The sequence below is a fragment of the Nyctereutes procyonoides genome, unplaced genomic scaffold (assembly GCF_905146905.1).
Source record: "Nyctereutes procyonoides isolate TBG_1078 unplaced genomic scaffold, NYPRO_anot_genome, whole genome shotgun sequence".
NCBI classification, from domain to species: Eukaryota; Metazoa; Chordata; class Mammalia; order Carnivora; family Canidae; genus Nyctereutes; species Nyctereutes procyonoides.
Genome location: NW_026575128.1, coordinates 9,673,896 through 9,699,657, shown reverse-complemented (window position 1 = coordinate 9,699,657; position 25,762 = coordinate 9,673,896). Strand labels below are relative to the sequence as shown.

At 37.9% G+C, this 25,762-nt stretch overlaps 1 protein-coding gene across 5 annotated transcripts in view; it reads left to right on the top strand.

Annotated features, from left to right (window-relative positions):
- Positions 1-25,762, top strand: part of OSBPL9 (oxysterol binding protein like 9) — a 163,873-nt gene that overhangs the window by 8,257 nt on the left and 129,854 nt on the right. For 4 of the 5 annotated variants that reach the window (XM_055341778.1, XM_055341777.1, XM_055341774.1 and 1 more), the window contains one exon: positions 20,823-20,873. The exons of the other annotated variant lie outside the window; for it this stretch is intronic. In XM_055341778.1, the coding sequence (XP_055197753.1) occupies positions 20,823-20,873 (51 nt within the window). The remainder of the gene's footprint in view (positions 1-20,822; positions 20,874-25,762) is intronic. 5 annotated transcript variants of the gene reach the window in all.

Genomic DNA, 25,762 nt, shown 5'->3' with positions numbered 1-25,762 from the left:
TACATGGAATCCTACAAATGGAGTTATATTCAAAAGAAGTGTTTTGAGGTATTCATAATTTTTTCCTATTTACATGACAATGTTAAGATTATTATGAAAATTGGTTTTCTGTTTCCTGGAGTTTTGTTCACATTAAGCCTTCATGCTAAGATTGTCTACTTATTTCATTTCTTGTATTTTATTTTAGCATTACTATAGCACAGATGGGTAAATATTTGCTTTGTTGCTCTGGCAACTGTCTACATTCTCTCATTCTCTTTCCTCAGTCATTCAGAGAAGGTGCCATGCCTCCCAGAGACATTTAGTGGGAACACCTTAACATCTTATACTCACACTTGATAGTATACCTACTTTCCTGCCAACGCTTATCTGTATCCTTCCCCATCAGAGTGGAAGAGGTAATCCTTGGGGGTTCTGGATTCCATCTGCTCACAAATTTTCAAGGACCTCAGTCTACAGATTTTCTCTTCTGTTTTCTCTACTCCCTTTCTCTCATGTATCTTAAACTTCCTTTCTGTGTATGGGCTTTTGTGGTTTAAGAATATTTGTTTTGCAATACAACAACTAGACATTATTGTAACAGTTTCACAAAAATGTGAAATTTTTTAGGAAATCTTTGAGTTGCCTGTTGTTTTTTTCTTGTGTGTGTGTGTGTGTGTGTGTGTGTGTGTAACAGTTTTATTCAGGTAGTAATTTACATATCACCTATTTGAATTAAATGGTTTTTAATATATTTGCAGAATTGTGTAACCATCTCCACAATTTAAGAAAACTTTCATCACCTCCAAAAGAAGGACTGTTTCCACTATATTACTAGCAATATTTTACCCCAGCCTAGGCAACCACTAATCTACTTTTGGTCTCTGACAGGTTTGCCTATTTTGTTCATTTCATATAAATAGAATCATATTATAAAAGTCGCCTTTAAATGATTTTAATGTGGCTTTTTTTCATTTAACATAATGTTTTCATTACTTTCTACTGCTAAATATTTTGTGGTATGAGCATTACACATTTGTATTTATCCATTTATCAGTAACAGACATTTAAGTTTTTTCCACTTTTTTGGGTATTGTGACTGATGCTACTATGAACATTTGTGTACATAAGTTTTGGTGTGAACATGTTTTCATTTCTCTTAGATGTACATAGGGGTGACTCTATGTTTAGCCTTTTGAGGAATTGCAAGACTGTTTTCTAAAGCAGCAGCATCATTTTACATTCCCATCAGGGGTATAAAGGTTCCACGTTCTCTGCATCCTTGCCAGTACTGTTATTATCTGTCATTTTGATTATAGCCATCTCAGGTGGGTGTGAAGTAGTATGTTGTTATGGTTTGTTTGTTTGTTTGTTTGTTTATTTGTTTGTTTATTTATTTATTTATTTATGATAGTCACAGAGAGAGAGAGAGAGAGAGAGAGAGAGAGAGAGAGGCAGAGACACAGGCAGAGGGAGAAGCAGGCTCCATGCACCGGGAGCCCGACGTGGGATTCGATCCCGGGTCTCCAGGATCGCGTGCCCTGGGCCAAAGGCAGGTGCTAAACCGCTGTGCCACCCAGGGATCCCGTTTTTTTTTTTTTTTTTTTAAAGATTTTATTTATTTATTCATGAGAGAGAGAGAAGCAGAGACATAGGCAGAGGGAGAAACAGGCTCCATGCAAGGAGCCTGACATGGGACTTGATCCCCGGTCTCCAGGATCAAGCCCTGGGCTGAAGTGGGTGCTAAACCGCCGAGCCACCCAGGCTGCCCTGTTGTTATGGTTTTAATTTGTGTTTCCTCGATGGCTGCTGATGGCGAACATCTTTTCATATGCTTATTGACCATTTGTATATCTTTTCTAGAGAAATATCTATTCATATCTTTTGCTAATTTTTATTTTATTTTTTTTTTAGAGAGTTGAGAGCAAGAGCAAGGGTGGAGGGGTTGGGGGCGAGGGGCAGAGGGAGAGAAAGAGAAAATCTTAAATAGGCTCTACACTCAGCACTCTGAGATCATGACCTGAGCTGAAATCAAAAGTTGAATGCTTACCCAGCTGAGCCACTCAGGTGCCCCCAGATCATTTGCTAATTTTTAAATTGTGGAATTGTCTTTTTTGAGTTGTAAGAGTTTTTTTATATATATATTCTAGATACAAATCCCTTATTAGATACATGATTTGCAAATATTTTTTTCTCTAAGTTGTCTTCTTTCTAAATATTTTATTTATTTGAGAGAAAGAGCACACGAGTGAGCATGAGCAAGTGGGAGAGGCAGAGGGAGAAGCAGACTCAAAATTTTAAAATTTGTTTATGTCTAATTTAACTTTATTTTTTCTTACTTGTGCTTTTGGTGATATAAAACCATCTAAGGTCACAGAGTTTTACACCTACTTTCTTCTAAGAATTTAAAGTATTTATTTATTTGTTTGTTTGTTTGTTAATTTAGAGTTTAAAGTTTAAGCTCTTATGTTTAGGTCTTTGATTCATTTTGAATTAATTTTTAAAAAAAATTTATTTATTTATTCATGAGAGACACACAGAGAGAGGGAAAGAGAGAGAGAGAGAGAGAGAGAGAGGCAGAGACACAGGCAGAGGAGAAGCAGGCTCCATGCAGGGAGCCCGATGTCGGACTCCATCCCGGGTCTCCAGGATCACGCCCTGGGTTGAAGGCAGGTGCTCAACCGCTGAGCCACCCGGGCTGCCCTTGAATTAATTTTTGTATATGGTGTGAATTAAGGGTCACATTCTTTTTCTTAAATTTTATGTTCTTTTTTTTTTTTTTTTTTTTTTTGTATGTGGCTATCAAGTTATTCTAGCACCAGATATTGAAAAGACTGTTCTTTACCTTGGCAGCCTTGTTGAAAATCAATTGACCATAAACCTGAGGGTTTATTTCTGGCCTCTCCATTCTACTCCATTAATCTTTATGTCTGTCCTTATGTCAATGTCACACTGTTTCAAGTATTATAGCATTGTAATACATTTTGTAATTGGGAAGTATGTCTTTCAGCCTTTTTCTTTTCTTTTCTTTTTAAATTGTTTTGCCTGTTTTGGGTCCTTTGAAGTTCCGTATGAATTTTAGGACTTACTGACTTTTTCATTAACAAATTCACATGGTCGTATTTCTCCCACATTGAAAATATCTCTCATTCTGTGTCTCCCTGAATATTCCATCCTGAACCTCTCTTCTTAAACTTGTAGACAGAGTTTTCTACACTGTATCCATTCCATCCATCTTACACTGACTCTGCAGCAGTTTTTACCTCCAGATTTTACTGAAAATCCTAGCAGAGGTCTCCAATGATAGCTTTGTTGCTACACCCAACGAGTACTTTTTGTTTTTCACACTTAATTTTAATAGCACTGTCTCTGCAGAATTTGGTGATATTGATTTTTATTTCTTTTAAAACAATAGTTTTATTGTTCTTGAAGAGATCACACCTTCAATTTTAGGAAAATGAAACAGTACTGAAAAGTATATACAGTAGAAGGAAGAAAAGTCTCATTTGAAATTCCTGTGTTTTGGAAAATAGCTTTTCTAAAAACTGTTTCTGCTTAAATATACATGTATGTTTATTTTCTAGATCATCTTATACATGATATTCTCCAACTTAATAACATTTTATTAAAGATTTTTCATGGGCAGCCTGAGTGGCTCAGTGGTTTAGCGCTGCCTTCAGCCCAGGGCATGATCCTGGAGTCCCGAGATCGAGTCCCCTGTCGGGCTTCCTGCATGGAGCCTGCTTCTCCCTCTGCCTGTGTCTCTGCCTCTCTCTCTCTCTCTCTCTCTGTCTCCTGAATAAATAAATAAAATCTTTAAAAAATATATTTTCCATATAATTTAGTATTGCGTTTCTTCAAGTAGCAAAATGAACAAAGGATATAATTTCTCCTTTATCCTTACTTAATGAGATTTCAGTTATCTGGCTTTGAGAGATTAAGATTCCTATGCTGTTTATGATACAGCATAAGAAGGTACAGTAATCTGCCTTATCATAGTTCTACTCAGTTGGGTAATAGTTTACTTATTAGGTAAGGCAGTTTATGAAGACCCACTCCACTTCTTAATGAAGGAGTGGCAGTTTTAGTAGAGCTTGTGGGATGAGAAATATTGTAAGCCATTTTGGAAAATACAATCTGCCACAAGTTTCTACTAGATGTTAATCATTGTTCTAGGTATTTTCTAATATTGTCAAAAATGTCACCTCATTAAGTCTCTCAACATCTCCCATTTTTTTATTGCTACCAAGGTAGCATATAAACCACCATCATATCTCATTTGATCTGTTGCAAAAACCTCATGTAACTGTTTCCATTTTTGCTCTCTAAAATCCATTTTCGAGAGACTCCTAATTCTGGGAAACAAACTAGGGGAGGTGGGCGGGGGGTGACTGGGTGACAGGCACTGAGAGGGGCACTTGATTGGATGAGCACTGGGTGTTATTCCATATGTTGGCAAATTGAACACCAATAAAAAATAAATTTATAAAAAAAGAAATAAAATCCATTTTCTATCAGCAGCTCAAGTGATCTTAAAAAAGTAAAGAAAAACAAAAATAAAAGATCATGTTACTTCTCTGTTTAAAATTCTCTAGGGATTTTAGAAAAAAATCCAAACTCTTTACTATGACTTATAGGTTCTTGGTTATCTGCCCCCATTTATTTTGCTATAGTATTCCATTTGCTCACCACTCCTGTCCACACTAGGTTTTTTTTTTCTGTTCCTAGAGCACCTCTAACTTGTTCCTGCCTCAGGGCCTTTGTATAGGTTTTCTAGTTTTTCAGAGTGTTATTACTTCAGGTCTGTAGCATGGCTGATTCCTTCTTGTTATACAGGTCTTCATTCAGATGTCACTGCTCTGAGAAGCCTTTCCATAACAGTCCACCTAAAGTAGACCTCACTGTCAGTCACTATCACAATGATCTTGTTTTATTTTTTCACGGCATTTGTTGTTAGCTTCTGAAGTTACTTTTTCTTGTTTATTGTCTGTTTCTCTCCTCTAGAATATAAACTCCTATTTCTAGCATCTAGAGCTGTAGCTGGCATTTTTGAATATTCAGTAAATATTTATAGTGTGAAGTAGTTGATATCATTTCTATATAATGAAGTCATTGAGACTTAAGAAATCACATAATAGGGACACCTGGGTGGCTCAGTGGTTGAGTGTCTGTCTTTGGCTCGAGGTGTGGTCCCAGGTCCGGGGATTGAATCTTGCATCCGGCTCCCTGTGAGGAGCCTGCTTCTCCCTCTGCCTGTATGTCTGCCTCTCTCTCTCTGTGTCTCTCATGAGTAAATAAATAGAATCTTAAAAAAAAAGAAAAAGAAAATCACATAATAGGGCAGCCCTGGTGGCTCGGCGGTTTAGCGCCTGCCTTTGGCCCAGGGCGTGATCCTGGAGTCCCGGGATCGAGTCGCACGTCAGGCTCCCGGCATGGAGCCTGCTTCTCTCTCCTCCTGTGTCTCTGCCTCTCTCTCTCTCTCTCTCTCTCTCTCTCTCTCTCTCTCTCATTCATAAATAAATAAAAATAAATAAATAAATAAATAAATCTTCAAAAAAATAAAAAAAATGAATTGCCTTTTTGAAAAAAATTATCCCCCTGATTGTGAAAGTAAATTATGTTTATTGTAAATCTTTTTTTTTTTTAATTTTTAATTTATTTATGATAGAGAGAGAGAGGCAGAGACACAGGCAGAGGGAGAAGCAGGCTCCATGCACCGGGAGCCCGACGTGGGATTCGATCCAGGGATCCCTGTTTATTGTAAATCTTAACTAATCACAGACTTGAACATTTCTTAAGCCCTTAGGCATGGCTCTTGAATTGCTGGGAACATTTTTACCAGTTTTTTTTTTTTTTTTTTTGTAAAACTTTGTTCTGAGTTCCAATCTCCAAAGTTGAACAAGGAGCTTTTGGAGCATATCCATTCTAAATTGAGGCTGAGGATGAGTCTTAGAATTAGAACTAAGTATCCAGAATTCTGTGGTTCTATTGTTAATGCTAACTAGATTATTTTGTGTATTGTACAAATTTTTTTCATCATTGACTTTTTGTATGCTCTTCTCATGGTTTGTCTTTTCATGACCTTATTATTTTGGGCCCTTACTTAGTCTTTTCCAAAAACAGAAAAACATTCCTGGGCAACTTTTGCCAGAGAAGTGAAGTTGAAAGATAATAATGGATTATCACAGCACAGAGAAGTACTAATATATAACACAAACCACCTGAAGTTTAACATGCATGCTTCTATCATTTCCTTCAATTGTTTTTTGTGAAATAACATTAATCTTATTTAGTATTCTGGGCAGTATTTAAGAAGCAAAGCAAAAATAGAAAATTTACCTTGAGATCCATATATATTAACATCCTTTAAGTAATTTGCAGAATTTAGACTACTATTTAGTATTTAATTTTTAACTTTAGAAAGAATATGAAAACTCTAAGTTATTGTAACTGTGTTTAATTAAACTGTGAAAATGGTTTTCTTCACTGATCTGTTGGCTTGAAATTCTGACTTGAAGATACTGTCGTTTTAAAGAAATAATGAGAGAATTGAGACTTTACAATGTAGTAGGTCAAGATGTAATACCACAGGGGCGCCTGGGTGGCTCAGTTGGTTAAGCATCCAACTCTTGATCTCTGCTCATAACTTTATCTCGGGGTCATGAGTTCACCCCTGCATTCGACTCCATGCTGGACATGGAACCTACTTAAAAACACACGCGTTTATATGCTCACAAACCTTTACCCATAACTTTGAAATCCCTTAATCTCTGAATTACAAAGGTTTTTCCCCTAAATTTATTATAATCTCATTTGGAAGTAAAGTCTGTCTTGAACTGTGTGGCTGCTTTATGGTCTTTATGACAGTTAGTGTAAATGTATGTTGTACTACAGAAATATTAATATGCTTCATTGTGAAATTAATTAAATCCTGATACCCTAGATCCCAGTGCAGGTATGACACAGTTTATGTGCTCTGTATGTATGTGACATGTATTTATAATCTAGTAACCAAGTGTTTACATGCTAGAGGTAGTTTGGAAGACAGGGGTACACTCTCTGGAGCACTCCTTCAAGTCTTTATAGGGTAACATTTACAGTATTGAATTCAGAAGGATTGCTAATTTGACACTCAGCCTTGTTGACTCAAAATCTTTGAAGGAGGACTTAACCAGATTTATAGTAACTGTGGTAGAAATTCGTGGCCTTTGGAATTAGACCTGGATATGAATCCTATGTCTCCCACTTGCTGTTTATGAGTCCATGGGCAAGTTACTAAACTTTTCTGAGACTTTGATTTCTCGATTATAAAATGGATATAATAAAAGAACTTAGGGGATCCCCGGGTGGCGCAGAGGTTTGGCGCCTGCCTTTGGCCCAGGGCGCGATCCTGGAGACCCGGGATCGAATCCCACATCGGGCTCCCGGTGCATGGAGCCTGCTTCTCCCTCTGCCTGTGTCTCTGCCTCTCTCTCTCTCTGTGACTATCATAAATAAATAAAAAATTAAAAAAAACTTCTCTTTAAAAAAAAAAAAAATAAAAGAACTTAAAAGATTGATGTGAGAATTAAATAAAATTGTGCTTAAAGTACTAGCACAGTATCTGGAATAGAAGTGCTCAGTAAATAATGTTAACAGAAAACTAAGGTTTATGACAGTGTTTGACATACAACATTCACTAAATATACATTGTATTTACTATTATACAAACTAATATTCCAATTTATTCATAACAAGGAATTAACTGTTGAGACTGTATAAATACTTAGGCTTTCTGATTAGTGCATTGGTAAAAGCAAGCTATATGGATTACAAAATTTCTAAGCAAAAACAGACTGAAGGGAGTTACGTGTTACAGATATTTAATGGCATTTGACGTTGATATCATGATACAGTATCTCCATATTAGAGACATACCTATTATGAGAACTGAATACGTTTAATCTTATGGTCCGAAAAACTTTTTTTTTTAAGATTTTTAATTTATTTATTCATAGAGACACACACACACACACACACACACACACACAGAGGCAGAGACACAGGCAGAGGGAGAAGCAGGCATCATACAGAGAGCCCGACGTGGGACTCGCTCCAGGGGTCCTGGAGGCCGGGGATCGAGTCCTGCGTCGGGCTCCCTGCTTGGAGCCTGCTTCTCCCTCTGCCTGTGTCTCTGCCTCTCTCTCTCTCTCTCTCTCTCTCTCTCTGTGTGTGTGTGTGTCTCTATGAATAAATAAATTAAAAAATCTTAAAAAAAAAAAAAGGAAAGACTACAGGAATGGGTATTACTGCTGTCATTTTCTATTTTGTAATTGCTGCTGTAAGCAGTGTTATCTGTATGTAATTCTGGCAAGTATTATTTATTTGCTTTTATTGAGATATAATTTATATCCAGTAAAAAAAAAAAACCCACAGATTTCAAGTGTACAGATAGGTGAGTTTTGATATTTGTTTATTTTTATTTATTTATGTTTTTAAAGCTTTTAGTTATTTATTCATGAGAGAGGCAGAGACACAGGGAGAGGGAGAAGCAGGCTCCATGCAGGGAGCCTGATGTGGGACTCGATCCCAGGACTCTGGGATCACGCCCTGAGCCAAAGACAGATGCTCAACCACTGAGCCACCCAGGCGCCCCTTGACATTTGTTTATACTCTTTTTACCAGTATCCCAAAATATAGTGCATTGCTGTTATCCTGCAGAATTCCCTCCTGTCTCTTTGCTGTCCATCTTACACCCTAGAGTCAGCCTCTTATAATTTCTGTCTTTATAGGTGAGTTTGGCCTAGCAGGTTGACTACCTGTGTTCCAGGATATATGGCCCATGATGCAACACTGGCTGAGTACAACCTAATAATATGCTGTTGGGAATGAAGTAACATATAACATAACTGAGACAGTGTTTACATTTATTTTAAAAGGAGAGAGAACATTTTGACATTTGTCCATAAGTACTCTACCATCAATGTATTAAATGTTTATTCTTTGCAAAGGTATAGCAGGGCTATTGGATGGGGGAGGGCAGAGGATGAATCAGAAACCCTGCCCTCGGGCAGCCCCGGTGGCGCAGCGGTTTGGTGCCGCCTGCAGCCTGGGGTGTGATCCTGGAGACCTGGGATCTAGTCCCGCATCGGGCTTCCTGCGTGGGGCCTGCTTCTCCCTCTGCCTGTGTCTCTGCCTCTCTCTAGCTCTCTCTGAATGAATAAATAAATAAATCTTAAAAAAAAAAAAAAGAAACCCTGCCCTCTAAGAGGCACGCACATACATTATTTTCATACAAGATAGTAGTATGTGCTTTAAGAAAGGTAAGATGGGATGCTATGTGTTAAAAAATTCAGAAGGAGACCTCACTTTTAGCTATGAGAGATTCAGAGTGTGTCAGATGAGACTCTTACTTGATCTTTTTAATACAGATTTAGTTTATTTCAAGCAAAGTAAAATTAACATTCAAATAAGAATTTAAGCGTCTTTATATAACAGGTTTGGGGACACATTCTTTGGTTTATAAGGATTGTAGAATTGGTTTAAATGGCAAACTCATCTTCCCCTGTGAATTTTGAATATGTCTGTGCAAAACTTTTCTTGGCTCATTTGCTTTGTAGAGTAAATCCATGGTTATGTTTCCAATTAAACAGGTTTCGATTGATGACACTTTATACTACTGTGAATTAGTTCATTAAGATACTTTTGAATACTCAGTATAGGCTGGAATTTGCTGAACTAATCTTTAAAAGCTTATAGTCCTATTGGAGGTACAGTTAGTTAACTAGTTATAATTAAGATAAAACTAAGTGGTAACTTTGATGCTAAGTTTTATTTAATTTAATGCTTATATAACATTATTGGAGACTTTTGCTCTTTAGTTGCTTTATGGTAATAATTTTAAATGTAATCGTAAAAAATTTGTTTAAAAGAGATGTAAAGGCATCAGAAATGAGGAAAAAAGTTTCCCCTGTTTAATTGTTGAATAGCCTAAATTGGGAATGAATGGGCATATTTTGAGTGAATTATGTTGGATGCGTGGGGTGCCAAGAGAGGAGGCTGGGGCTATTCATTTATTTTTTTAAAGATATTTTTATTTATTCATTTGAGAGAGAGGGAGAGAGAAGGGAAGCATGAGCAGAAGGGAGGGGCAGAAGGAGAGGGAGAAGCAGATCCCCACTGAGCAAGGAGCCTGATGTGGGGCTGAATCCCAGCATCTCGAGATCATGACTGGAGCCTAAGGCAGACGCTTAACCAACTAGCCACCCAGGCGCTCCTGGGGCTATACATTTAAAGAATTTATTTATTTATTTTAGAGATACAGAGACAGAGAGAGAGAGTGAGAGAGAGAGAGAGAGAGAGAGAGAGAGAGAGAGAGAGTATGTGTGTATGTGTGTGTGTGTGAGCGAGTGTGTGTGAGCATGAGCGAAGGAGCATGAGCGAAGGGGGAGGGAGAGAGGGAGGGAATGAATCTCAAGCAGACTGCACTGCTTGAGAGGTGGGGCTCTATTCCAGGACTCTGAATCATGACCTGCGCCAAAACCAAGAGTTATATGCTCAACTGATGGAGCCACCTGGGCAGGTTGGGGCGGCTGTTCATTTAGCAGACATTTATCTAATACCTTCCAGGTCCTAGGCATCAATTAAGTTCTGTAAGATGGGGTGGGGAATAATAGTAATATGAAGATAATCAAACCCACTGTTTGACAAGGGAATAGATGTAACAACTATAAAACAATAACTAGTGCAATAGTAACACTCATAAATTGAATAGATTGCAATAAATTGTACCTGAGCATAGGAGCTGGATTGAGAAGGAGTTCACAAAGGAAGTGTGAGCATAAAAAAGGAGAAACTATTGATTTGTTGCTTGTTTTTTGTAGGGGCTATGTATTATTCCTAAAGCAGATTAGTTGTGTGTGTGTATATGTGTGTATGCATAATGGGAGTAATGTGTGTAGAGGGGATTGAGCTGATGGTAGGAGACATGCTTAAAAGTTTCCTCTAATGAGCATAGGATTAGCTTAGAGCCAGCAGAAATGATTGTGCATCTCCTGCTATATTTAAGGTAGAAACAAGGAAGGGGCATGAATCTTGTGCCTTTTACATGCCAGGTATGTTATGCTAAGTGATTTACTTGTTTTAACTCAGTACTTGCAATGATCCTATGAAAATAAGTAATAGCTCAGGGAACTGAGCTGGAATTCTTTTTTTTTTTTTAATTTTTTTTATTATTTATTTATGATAGAGAGAGAGAGAGAGAGAGAGAGAGAGGCAGAGACACAGGCAGAGGGAGAAGCAGGCTCCATGCACCGGGAGCCCCATGTGGGATTCGATCCCGGGTCTCCAGGATCGCGCCCTGGGCCAAAGGCAGGCGCTAAACTGCTGCGCCACCCAGGGATCCCTTTTTTTAAATTTTATTTATGACAGGCACACAGTGAGAGAGAGAGAGGCAGAGACACAGGCAGAGGGAGAAGCAGGCTCCATGCACTGGGAGCCCGATGTGGGATTCGATCCCGGGTCTCCAGGATCGCGCCCCGGGCCAAAGGCAGGCGCCAAACTGCTGCGCCACCCAGGGATCCCTGAGCTGGAATTCAAAACCTTATCTCTTTTACTCTACAGCCCATGTTATTTCATTAAACTGTACTATCTATATGATAATATATATATCTCTGGGTATACTTAATGAAATTTTTTTTTTTTTTTTACAAATGGAACTCCCTTCTTTAAAAACACATATGCTTAAGGGATTGAAAATATTTTGTACATTTTAAAGAGATATTTCATGTGTCTATAGCCTTAGAGGCATAAATGGGGAGTATTTTGAGCCATTCCTAATTTAAATTACTTTGAAATGTATGTAGCCATCCTTTCAGAAGATGTTTTTTTATGTAGTATACTGAAGTTCAGATAAAGTAATAAAATATATCCAGAATGTAACAAGAGGCCCTGCTGGACTGCCTTAACCTGTTTGAAAGAACCAGTTGTACATTAAGCCGGTTTAAAAGTGACATTGAGCTCAGTAATTCTCAGTGTCTTTAAAATAACCTTTTCCTAAGGATTTAGGAACAGAACAGGCTGATTACTCTATAAATTAAGATTATTTTGTGCTGTTCTTTCGAGAACACAGGTTATTGACACACCACTCTGGTTTGGGGGCTTTTTGTGTGTTTCCTAATACTCATTTCACAAATGATTTCAAATCCCATCCTCAGATGAAACAGAAACTTACCCTTCCCAGTGCAGGCTGATAGCCCAGAAGGTTTATTTAAAAATAAAATTCAGTAGCATCCTTCAGTGATTTTTGACTGTCCACAAAGCATTTTAAAGCAACTTGAGGTTGAAATTACATTATATTCTATTTAACTTTTGTTCAGTGGGTTCCTGGTGAATTACTGCTGAGATTATATGTAAAGCGAAGTCCATTTACTTTAACTAGCATATAGATAATGTAATATGTATTTTTTATTATTTTATGTATTTGAAATAGCCCTTGCCGAGACAGAGAACAAGCTTACTAATGAATCATTTCTTGCTTTTCCTTCTGCCTGAAACTTTCCCCCCAGATTCTTTACTTTAGAGGCTTTTCTCATTTACATCTCAGTACAGATATCAAGTCCTCTAAGAGTCTTCCCAAACCATCTACATTATAGTAGAACCCCCACAATAAATTCTCTCACAAAGAATTTCTGATCAGCACCTTGTTTATTTTCCTAACACTTGTTACTGGCTGAAATCTTGTTAATTTGATTTACTTAGGAGAAATACCTATTCAAATCCTTTACTCATTTTTAAGTTGTATTGTCTTTGTTGTTGAATTGTAAGAGTTCTTCATATATTATAGATACTAGTCCTTTGCCAGATGTATGATTTATAAATGTTTCCATCCATTTTATAGTTTGTTTTTTGCTTTCTTGATAGTGTCCTTTGAAAAGCATATTTTTTTTTAAGTTTGATGTTCAATTTATTTTTCTTTTGTTGCTTTGTACTTTTGATATCCTAAGAAACCATGGCATAATCCATGGTCATAAAGGATTATACTTGTCTTCTAAGAGTTTCATAGTTTTAGCTTATTATTAATAGTTTAATGCTTTCATATGGTATTGGGTAGGGTTCCAGTCTTATTCTTTTGCATAGGGGTATGTATATCCAGTTGTCTCAGTACTTGTTAAAAAGATTATTCTTTCCCCCATTGGATAGTCTTGGCATTGTTGTCAAAAATCAATCGACTGTAGTTATATAAGTTTATTCCTAGACTTTCAATTCTATTTCATTGTTCTAATTACTGTGTTTGTTAATGTAGCTTTTTATTATTCTGATATTGAGAAGTGTGAATCCTTCAACTTGCTGAACTCATTCATTGTTTTGGTGGCAGTGTTTGTTACCTCTAATTTTCCCAGCTAGACCTTCAGTACAATGTTGAATAGAAGTGATGAGAAAGGGGGTCACCTGGTGGCTCAGTGGTTGAGCATCTGCCTTGGGCTCAGGGCACGATCCCAGGGTGCTGGGACCAAGTCCTGAATCAGGCTCCCACAGAGAGCCCCCTTCTCCCTCTGTCTATGTTTCTGCTTCTCTCTCTGTGTCTCTCATGAATAAATAAATAAAGTGTTTTTTTTTTTAAAAGGAAGTGATGAGAGAGGACATCCTTGTCTCTTGTTCTTGCTCTTAGGTGTAAAGCCTTTAGTCCATTACCATTAAGTATGATATTAGCTGTGGGTTTTTATAGATGCCCTTAGTTACCTTTTATTCTTTGTTGAGTAGTTTTATCATGAAAGAATGTTGGATTTTGTCAAGTACTTTTCCTGTTTTTGAGAAGATTGTTTGATTTTTGTTCCTTTTTTTTTTCAAAGTATGATTCAGTTTTATTTTATTTTATTTTATTTATTATTTATTTATTTTTTTTTTTAATTTTTTTTTTTTTAATTTATTTATGATAGTCACAGAGAGAGAGAGAGAGAGGCAGAGACACAGGCAGAGGGAGAAGCAGGCTCCATGCACCGGGAGCCTGATGTGGGATTCGATCCCGGGTCTCCAGGATCGCGCCCTGGGCCAAAGGCAGGCGCCAAACCGCTGCGCCACCCAGGGATCCCTGTTCCTTATTTTATTAATATGGTATATTATATTGATTTTCATATGTTGACTCAAAATTGCATTCTTGGAATAAATCCTACTTGGTTATTGTCTTAGTATATTTGGGTTGCTATAACAAAAATACCATGGACTGGATAGCCTATAAACAACAGAAATTGGGGGATCCCTGGGTGGCTCAGCGGTTTAGCGCCTGCCTTTGGCCCAGGGTGTGATCCTGGAGACCTGGGATCGGGTCCCACCTCAGGCTCCGTGAATGGAGTCTGCTTCTCCCTCTGCCTGTGTGTCTCTGCCTCTCTCTCTCTGTGTCTCTCATGAATAAATAAAATCTTAAAAAAAAAACCAAACCAACAACAACAGAAATTATTTCCAGTTATGGAGGCTAGGAAGTCCAGGATCAAGCACTGGTAGATTTAGTGCCTGGTGAGGACCTTCTTAGATGACCATCTTTTTTACTGTTACCTCATATAGTGGAAGGGGCAAGGGAGCTCTTATAGGCTTTGTTGTTGTTGTTGTTGTGTTGTTGTTGTTGTTAGGGCACTAATCCCATTCATAAAGCTATTCCAAAGGCTCTACTTCCTGATACCATCATCCTGAGGGTTAGGATTTCAGCATATGAATTTGGGGAGGTGGAGGGACACAAATTTAGACTATAATAGTTAAGCTATGTATAATCCTTTTTACATGTTTTTGGATTTGGTTTGCTAGTATTTTGTTGAGGATTTTTGCAACTTTATTTGCAGATGTGGGTTTTTTTTTTTTTTTTTTTGATATTTTTGTCTGGTTTTGCTACCAGAATAATACTTGCCTCATAGAAAAAGTTGGGGAGTCTCACTTATTTTAAAATTTTAGAAGAGTATGAAAAGTTGTTAATTCTTTAAACATTTTTTGGAACATTTTATTTTTAAAGATTTTATTTATTTATACATGAGAGACACAGAGAAAGAGGCAGAGACACAGGATGAGGGAGAAGCAGGCTCCCCACAGGGAACCTGTTGTGGGGACTCAGTTCTAGGACCTGGGGGTCATGACCTGAGCCAAAGGCAGATGCTCTACTGCTGAGTCACCCTGGTGTTCCTCTTTAAACATTTGATGGAATTTTTATAAGTGAAGCCATCTGGGCCTAGGGGTTTTTTTGTGAGAAGTATTTTGATTACTAATTCAATCTCTTTACTTCTTGTAGGTCTATTCAGATTTTTAATGTCTTCTTTAGTCAGTTGTGACACTTTGTTATTAGAATTTGTCTATTTCATCTAGATTAATTTGTTCATCATGTTACTTTAGAATCCTTTTTATCTAAGATTGTTAGTAATGTCCTTCTTTTATTCCTTACTTTAGTAATTTGAGTCCTCTTTTTTTCCTTGGTTAGTAAAGCTGAAGTTTTGTCCATTTTATTGATCTTTTCAAGGAACCAAGGTTTGGTTTCACTGATTCTTTTTTTTTTTTTGTTTTTCGTTTTTTTAAATTTCATTGATTTTTGCTTATTGTTTTTATTATTTCCTTTCTTATGCTTACTTTAGGTTTAGTTGTCCACTTTGTGTAGTTACTTAAGGAATAAAGTTAGGTTATTGATTTTAAATCTTTTTTTCTTTCTTTCTTTTTAAAGATTTGTATTGATTTATTTGAGACAGGGAGAGGAGAGAGAGAGCACAAGCAGGGAGGAGGGTCAGAGGGAGAAGGAGAAGCAGACTTCCTGCTGAACAGAGAGCCAGATGCGGGGGCTCCATGTGGGGCTCGATCCTAGGACATGGGAGATCATACCAGAGCTGAAGGCAGATACTTAACTGACTGAGCCACCCAAGCACCCCCAGATCTTTCTTCTTAATATAGGCTTTTACAGTTATAAACTTCTAAGAATTGCTTTCACTAGCTTCTGAAGTTTTGGCATGTTGTTTACATTTTCACATTGCAAATATATATATATTTTTGTAAATTTATTTTTTATTGGTGTTCAATTTGCCAACATACGGAATAACACCCAGCACTCATCCCATCAAGTGCCCCCCTCAGTGCCCCAGTCACGCCCACCTCCCCTTCCCCCACCCCTAGTTCGTTTCCCAGAGTTAGGAGTCTCTCATGTTCTGTCTCCCTTTATGATATTTCCCACTCATTTTTTTCTCCTTTCCCCTTTATTCCCTGTCACTATTTTTTATATTCCCCAAATGAATGAGACCATATAATGTTTGTCCTTCTCCGATTGACTTATTTCACTCAGCATAACACCCTCCAGTTCCATCCACGTTGAAGCAAATGGTGGGTATTTGTCGTTTCTAATGGCTGAGTAATATTCCATTGTATACATAAACCACATCTTTTTTTTTTTTAATTTTTATTTATTTATGATAGTCACACACACACACAGAGAGAGAGAGAGAGAGAGAGAGAGAGAGGCAGAGACACAGGCAGAGGGAGAAGCAGGCTCCATGCACCGGGAGCCCGACGTGGGATTCGATCCGGGGTCTCCAGGATCGCGCCCTGAGCCAAAGGCAGGCGCCAAACCGCTGCGCCACCCAGGGATCCCTAAACCACATCTTCTTTATCTATTCATCTTTCGATGGACACCGAGGCTCCTTCCACAGTTTAGCTATTGTGGACATGCAAATATTTTCTAATTTCCCTTTTGATTTTTCTCTTTGACCTATTGGTTATTTAGGACTATGTCATTTAATTTCCACGTATTTATGAATTTCCCAAATTAACTTTTGTTGTTGAGCTCTGCTTTTAACACATCATGATCAAAGAACATACTTTATATTGTTTCCATCCTTTCAAATTTATTCAGGCTCGTGTAATGGTGTGGTCTATCCTGGAGAATGTTCCATGTGCACTTGAGAAGAATGTGTTTTCAAGGAGTTTTCTTTCTTTTTTTTTTTTTTTTAATTTAATTTTTTTAAGTAATCTCTACACCCAGCATGAGGCTTGAACTCATGACCCAGAGATCAGGAGTCACCTGCTCTTTTGACTGAGCCAGCCAAACACCCTGCAGGCAGTTTCCTTTTTAAAGTACAATGTGTTGCATACATTGCTTCCATTCATAGCCCACTGGCCAGTGTATAGATAAATAGCTTATACCTACCTACCTAAAAGGGACCCTTGGTATGTAATATCCAACAGGAAACTCATGTGTTCAATTAAAGCTTGGGGTGGAGGATTTTATTACTGAAAAGAAGAGGAAAATGAATATTGGGGGATGTGTAGTCTATTACAGGCAGCATTAGATTGTATTTGTGGTAATTTACTTTGAAACTTTAATATGAATTGTAATCTAAGTCAGTACCTTGGGGTTAGGTGATTAGCATAGGATTATTAAAAATAATTTAAAAATATTTATTTATTTTGAAAGAGAGCACACAAGCAGGAGGGGCAGAAGGAGAAGATGAGAGAATCTCAAATAGACACTGCTGAACAAGGAGTCGGATGTTGGCTGCTGTCATGGCCTTGAAATCACAAGAGTTGGACACTTAACTGACCACACCACACAGGTGCCCCTTAAAAATAATAATAATAATAATAAAATAAATATAATATATAATAAATATAATAATATAATATAATGAATATAATATATATATATAATATAATAATAAATAATTAATAAAATAATAAAAATAATTTTTAAAAAAGATTTTACTTATGAGGGACACACAGAGACAGAGACCTAGGCAGAGGGAGAAGCAGGCTCCCGGTGGGGAGCCTGTTGTGGGACTGGAGCCTAGGACCCCAGGATCATGACCTGAGCCAAAGGCAGATGCTCAATCACTGAGCCACCCAGGTGCCCCTAAAAATAATTTTTGATTGCATGGTTTGTTGTAACAGGACCCACTGCCCTTGTGTTAATAAATATGAGAAAGCAGCAAATTCAACTGCAAAACCCCCAAATCTTTGCTAGTTCTGGAGCCCCTTGGGGAGTAGAATGTATCAACTGTGTATCTCCTCACTTCATGGGGATCCTCATCCCGCCTAAAAGACTGTAGCATCCATTTCAGAGTGATCTTTCCTGAGGTGCTTGACCTTGCACTGGAGGCAGAGTGAGGGATCTCGTCTAAGTTACAGGTTGTGTGACTGTTGCAACCTGCTAAAAATCTGTTGACAGGTCTTGGAACATTGGTAAGATAATATTTGGAAGGAAGATTACTGGAGTAGGAGTTGCTCACCCTACCTTTTTTTTTTTTTTTCTCTCTTTAGCAAAGCTACTTGTATCAATTTAAAAAGACCCTGATGTTCAGTAAGTGGGGCATTTGCTTAGGCAAGTTTGCTTCAGGGCAAGGTGTAGCTGGATCCTGGCATCTCTCACCTCACTGTGTAGGCTTTATTTATTACTTTCTTCATGTGGAAGATACATGTTTCATGGCAACTATATACTTCACAGCTTTAGGAACAGATAGGAAGAGCTAGCTCTTCCTTCCACCAGTAGAAAACCTTCCTGGGAAAGGTCTCTATTTGCCCCATGGGGTAGTGCCATGGATCCAGGATAGACCGAGGCAATGATATGAAGGACTCGGAGTCTCAGTGAATTTTAATCTGGAGGGCAGAGGGACCAAGACTCAGACTCAAAATGGACTTGGACTCGAACCCTGAGCCTGTGTCTCCTCCAGTTTTTATTAAGAGAGCTAGTGGATGAGCTATAGGAATGATTAACTTTGGGAAGCAGAGAAAAACATGTTTACTTCAAAAGGTAAAAGAATAGGCTATTGACTCAAGGAGGAGGGAGCTGTATCTGGAGAACCACGCAGTCAAGGTCAGTGTCAGTGCTGTCTCAGGACCTCCCAAATCCCCAGGGTGTGGAGGACTTAGGCTCCGTAGCCGGTTCCCCGCTACGGAGGGAGAAGCAGGCTCCATGCACTGGGAGCCTGATGTGGGATTCGATCCCGGGTCTCCAGGATGGCGCCCTGGGCCAAAGGCAGGCGCCAAACCGCTGCGCCACCCAGGGATCCTGAGGATTCACTTTATTACACATGACTAAATTTAATTTTGGGAATATTTATTGAATATCAGCCTAAGGCTTATTATGCAGAATGTAGCCTTTGCTCAGCCTAGTCAAGTAAGGGAGACTTAAAGGGTAAGCAGCATTTCCTTAGTAAATATTTTTTGAGCATCTAATGGTGCTAGACACTGTTCTGAAGCATAAGTCAGATATAATTCCTACTCACTAAAGAATATGCAGTCTTGTGGGTGAGTTAGATAAGTAAATGACCCCTTTATAGCACAGGGTGGTGTATGCCATGACAGGAACATACAGGAGACTCTGGGAGAAGGATGGGAATGTAAATCAGAGGTAAGGTAAGGTGTTGATGAGTGACATCAAGGCAGAAAATCAGGGTCAAGGATCTCAAAAAAATTTGGGGAATTGAAAAGAGATAAAAGCAATATTTATCAAAATGTGGTCCTCCATCTGCTGAGTCATTATCACCTGGGAGTCAATCTTAAACTTCTGGGTGATTCTTAGCCTTCTAGATAATTCTCAAACTCTCTAAAATCTGAGAAATACTGAGCTAGAGTTAAGGGGTATGAGGCGGAATTAAAATTGGTGTAAGATGTACTACATTAAAGACATATAAAAAAAATAAAGACACACATAAAATTCTAGGATTAGGTTTATTTGTTAGACTATAAAAGATTTTCTAGTTTTTTTAAAAAGATTTTATTTATTTATGAAGGACACAGAGAGAGAGAGAGAGAGAGAGAGAGAGACAGAGAGACAGAGACAGAGGCGGCAGAGAGAGAAGCAGGATCCATGTAGAGAGCCTAATGCAGGACCTGATCCCGGGACTCCAGGATCATACCCTGAGCTGAAGGCAGATGCTCAACCGCTGAGCCACCCAGGCATCCCAGACTATAAAAGATTTTCATTTCATTTTATTTTTTTATAGTTGACATTCAATATTATGTTAGTTTCAGGTATGACATGGTGATTCAATATTTATACATGTTATTCAGTGCTCATCACAATAAATATACCTGCCATCTGTTACCATACAAAGTTATTACAGTATTATTGAATATGTCCTCTCTACTGTACTTTTCATCCCCAAGACTTACTTATTTTATAACTAGAAATTTATACCTCTTAATCCCCTTTACCTATTTTTCCCATTTGCCAACCTTCTCCCCTCTGGCAACCACCAGTTCTCTATTTATAAGTCTGTTTCTGTTTGTTTTGTTTTTTAGATTCCACATATAAATGAAATCATAGGGTATTTGTCTTTCTCTGTCTGACTTATTTCACTTAGTATACTACCTCCAGGTCCATCCATGTTGTCATGAATGGCAAGATTTCATTCTTTGTTATGGCTGAGTAATATTCCATTGTATGTATATTTGTGTGTGTATACACACACTCTCTCTTTTTTACCTGCTCATCTGTTGATGTATAGTTAGGCTGGTTCTATTTCCTGGCTATTGTACATAATGCAAAAAACATAGGGTGCTTTTATCTTTTCTAATTAGTGTTTTTATTTTCGTCGGGTAAATACCCAGAAGTAGAATTACTGAGTTGTATGGTATTTGTATTTTTAATTCTTTGAGGAACCCCCTTACTATTTCCCATAGTGGCTTCACCAGTTTACATTTCTACCAACAGTGCACCAATGTCTCTACCACCACTTTAGTAAAACTCACTCATTTGAAACTAATTTCTATCTTTAAGTGACTTGGAGGGTTGGAGAGGGATTGGTGAATGGAGGGATATTACTACTGTAATTTTTTTCTCTTTATCCCCAGGAGATTCTAAAAGTAGTCTATTTTTTATTCATGGAATGTTTTTGTTTTTCTTTTAGTCCAAGGACAAAATGATGAGAGGCTCTCGCAGAGGATGTGTTAGACTCAGAGTGAGTATTTATTCATTTTTATGAAAACCCAATTTTTATAGGAAAAATATTTTGATGGAATCATGGAGGTCTGTTTTCTCACTTAATTGTTGGCACAGGCAACCAAGGCTCAGAAAGAAAAAAAATATTTCTCCAGCTTAACTACTAGCCAGTGCCAGACCAGGACTAGAACTATATTCTTTTTGTTAATGTTTTAATGTTGTATCCATGACTTAATGCAGCTACTGATTTTTTTTCTTTCACCTCTATTTTATAGTCAGGGACCAGGACTAGAAATTAAATAAGTTATAGTGTTGGTAATAGAGCAAATAGTAGAAATAGCTTTGAAAAATCCCTGCTTATAGTTGCTTTATTTTTCCTATTCAACACTATTTAATAAGGGTTTTTGTAGCAGAGATGTCCAATAGAAGTAAAATGTGAGCCACATACTAATTTAAAATTTTGTTGTAGAAAAAGAAACAGGTGAAGTTAATTTTAATATATTTGTTTAGGCCAGTATATCCATAATACTATTATTTCAACATGTAATCATTAAAACAATAATTAATGAGGTTTAAATTTTTTTTATATTAAGTCTTCAAAAATCCAGTGTGTCTTTTATGCTATAGCAATTTCGGTTCAGACTAGCTGCATATCTGGTGCCCAGTAACCACATAAGGCTAATAGTGGCTACCTTACTGGACAGTGCAGGCTTATAGTTTCACACTGCTTTTTTTTTTTTTTTAAAGATTTATTTATTTATTCATGATAGACACATAGAGGCAGAAACACAGGCAGAGGGAGAAGCAGGCTCTATGCAGGGAGCCCGACGTGGGACTTGATCCCGGGACTCCAGGATCACGCCCTGGGCCAAAGGCAGGCACTAAACTGCTGAGCCACCCAGGGATTCCCTCGCACTGCTTTTAATTGCTTGTTCAGTTTCCGTCATTGTCCAAATTGCTAAAGGCAAGAAAGAGTACATGGTTGGGGATACAATTTCTAGTACTCCATTATATCTGAAGGTGAGCCTACCTTTATCATAACTAGGTAAATCAGCTTCTAGTAGTCTTGTCTTCTGGCTCCTGTTTCTGCCATTTTTTTCCTGCCTGTTTGCTTTTGAAGATGTGAATATATTTGGTAAACATTATTGCCTTTATTAACAGTAGCTAATTGGCAGAATTGGGAAATAACTGAGAAAGAAACCAAATTCTTCCCCTCCCCCAGTTTATTGAAACTAAAAAGCCCCCTCCCCCCACAGTGGATATTTCTCCTTCACCACCTCCAGCTTCTGGCAACTACCAATCTGTTCTCTGTGTCTGTGATACAGAGTGGGGTTTTTTCTGTTGTTTTGTTTTTTAAGATTCCACATATAAGAGAGATTAGACAGTATTTGTCTTTCTCTGACTTATTTCTCTGGTCTCCTGGTCTATTCATGTTATCACAAATGACCCAATTTAATTTATTTATATGGCTGAATAATAGTACAGTGTATGTGTGTATACATATTTAGATATATAAAGATATTTATAGATAGATATATAAAGAAATATATAACACAGTTTCATTATCCATTCATCCATTACTAGACACTTAAGTAGTTTCCATATCTTTGCTGTTACAAATAATGCTGCAGTGAATACAGGGATGCATGTATTTTTTTGAGTTAGTGTTTTCATTATCTTTAGATAAATACATACAAGTATAATTCCTGGGTCATATAGTAGTTTTTTTAATTTTGGAGGGACCTCCACACAATTTTTCTGTAGCAGCCACACACATTTACGATTCTCTCCACCCTGCATGACAGTTCCCTTTTCACCACATCCTTACCAACATTTGTTATTTCTTGGCTTTCTTTTTTTTTTTTTTAGTTGCTTCATAAAAACGTTTGAATTCTACCTTAATTTTCTTTCTTTTTGTTATTGAGGTAAAATTGGTATAGAACATTATATTAGTTTCAGGTGTATGTTATAATAATTTGATATTTTATATGATACAAATTGATCACAATAATTCTAGTTACCATTCATCACCATACAGTTGACTTCCTTCACCATTTTGTATTTTTCAACCCTCTTCCACTCTGATGTTCAATCTGTTCTCTGTATCCATGAATTTTGTTTGTTCATTTGTTTTCTTTGAATAAATAACCTAGAAGTGGAATAGCTTCATCATATATATGGTCATTCTGTTTAATTTTTTTGAGGAACTTCCATACTGTTTTCCATAGTGGCTGCACTAGTTTACTTTCCCACCAACAGTATACAAGATTTCCTTTTCTCCATGTTTTCTCTGCTTGTTATTTCTTGTCTTTTTGAGGTGTGAGGTGCTGTCTCATGGTTTTGATTTGCATTTCCCTGGTAATTAGTGATTTTTTTTTTAAGATTTTATTTATTTATGCATGAGACACACACACACACACACACAGAGGCAGAGAGAGAAGCAGGCTCCACGCAGGGAGCCCAACGTGGGCCTCTATCCCAGGTCTCCAGGACCCCACCCTGGGCTGAAGGTGGCGTCAAACCACTGTGCCACCGGGGCTGCCCTGATTAGTGATGTTAAACATCTTCTCATGTGCCTGTTGGCCATCTCTATGGCTTTTTTGGAAAAATATCTGTTTAATCCTCTGCCCATTTTTTTTTTCTCTGCCCATTTTTAAATTGGGTTGTTTGGGGATTTTTTTTGCTGTTGAGTATGCGGATTCTTTATATATTTTGGATATTAACCTCTTATTGGATATATGGTTTCCAAGTATTTTCTTCTGTTCAGTAATTTCCCTTCTCATTTTTTTCTTTAAAGATTTTATTTATTTATTCATGAGAGACACAGAGAGAAAGAGACAGAGACAAAGGCAGAGGGAGAAGCAGGCTCCATGCAGGCTCCATGCCCAATGGGGAACTCGATCCCAGGACTCTGGGATCACGCCCTGATCCGAAGACGCTCAACCACTGAGCCACCCAGGCATCCCTGCCTTCTCATTTTGTTGATGATTTCCTTTGCTATGAAGACTTTAGTTTGATGTTATCCCACTTGTTTTTTTTTTTTGCTTTTGTTGCCTTTGCTTTTGGAGTCAGAACAATGCTAAGGATTAGCTTACCACTTAAGTTTTTTCTGAGTTTCATGTTTTCAGATCTTGTGTTCAAGTCTTTAATTATTTTGAGTTAATTTTTGTGTATGCTGTAAGATAATGGCCTACTCTGATTCTTTTGCATTTGGTTGTCCAGTTTTCCCAGCACCGTTTATTGACAAGATTGTTCTTTTCTCATTTATGTTCTTGACTCCTTTGTTGTAAATTAAATGACGATATGTGTGTATTTCTGGGTTCTCTATTCTATTCCATTCCATTGATCGTTGTGTTTGAAAAATCCCCACCGGTTAAAAGCTCAGTTCTATAAGCCTGCCCTCTCCCCACTACTTCAGAGGCTAGTTGTAAGCCCCAGGCTATTACCTCTATCTGACTGACCAACTACAAATTGGAGGTTCCAACAACTTCTTCCTTAAGTTCAGTTAATTTGCTCCAGCAACTCACAGAACTCAGGAAACATGTTTACCAGTTTACTAAAGGATGTGAATCAACAGCCAGATGGAGAGATATAAAACAATATTTGGGGAAAGAGTGTGGAGCTTCCATGCCCTCTCTAGACATACCACTCTCCCCCCATCTCCATGTACTCACTAACCTGGACCCTCTCTGAACCCAGTCCTTTTGGGTTTTTATGGAAGCTTCCATGCATAGTCATAATTGACTAAATCTTTGGCCATTGACTAATTCAGCCTCCAACCATTTCTCCTCACCCATGGTTGGAGGTGGGGAGGACTGAAAGTTCTTTTTTTTTTTTTTTTTTTAAGATTTTATTTATTTATTTATGAGAGACAGAGAGAGAGAGACAGAGGCAGAGACACAGGCAGAGGGAGAAGCAGGCTCCATGCAGGGAGCCCGATGCAGGACTGGATCCCAGGTCTCCAGGATCACGCCCTGGGCTGAAGGCGGCGCTAAACTGCTGAGCCACTGGGGCTGCCCCAGGACTGAAAGTTCTAACTTTCTAATCACATAATCTGTTCTCCGGGTAATCAGCCCTCATCCCCTCCCCCTCTTTTAAAAGATTTTTATTTATTTAAGAGAGTATGCTTGTGAACACACAATCCAGGGTGGAGGGAGGGGAGAGTGTGGGGGAGGAGGAGGGAGAGGGAGAAGTGGGCTCTCTACTGAGCAGGAAGCCCCACTTGGGGCTTGATCCCAGGACTCTGAGATCATGACCTGAGTTGAAGGCAGACTCTTAACTGTCTGAGTCACCCAGGTGCCCCAACCTGCCCCCATCCATAGGTGGGTTCCCAAAGTTGATCCATTAACATAAGAAAAGACACTTTAATCACTCTTAGTACCTAGGAAATTCCAAAGGTTTGGGGAGCTTTGAGCCAGAAACTGTAGATGAAGATCAAACACATATGAGAAATATATTTTGGTCTTCTGAATAACCAAATGTATATTTCTTATAAATCACAATGTTACATATTGATTTCTAGTTTCATACTATCATGGTCAGAGAAGATGCTTCATGTGATTTTAGTCTTCTTAAATGTAAAGAGACTTGTTTTATGATCTAACACTATCTATCCTGGAGAATGTTGTATGTGCACTTGAGCAGAATTTGAATTCTGTTGGTTTTGAATGAAATTTACTGTATTTATCTATTAAGAAGTCCATTTGGTCTAATGTGTCTTTTAAGGCCGAAGTTTTATTTGATTTTCCATCGATTATCCATTTGTGAAAGTGGGGTATTGAAGTCTCTTACTATTGTATTGCTATCAATTTCTCCCTTTAGGTCTGTTAATATTTGCTTCATATATTTTGGTTCTCCTATGTTGGGTGCATAAATGTTTACAAATATTATGTCCTATTGTTGGATTAA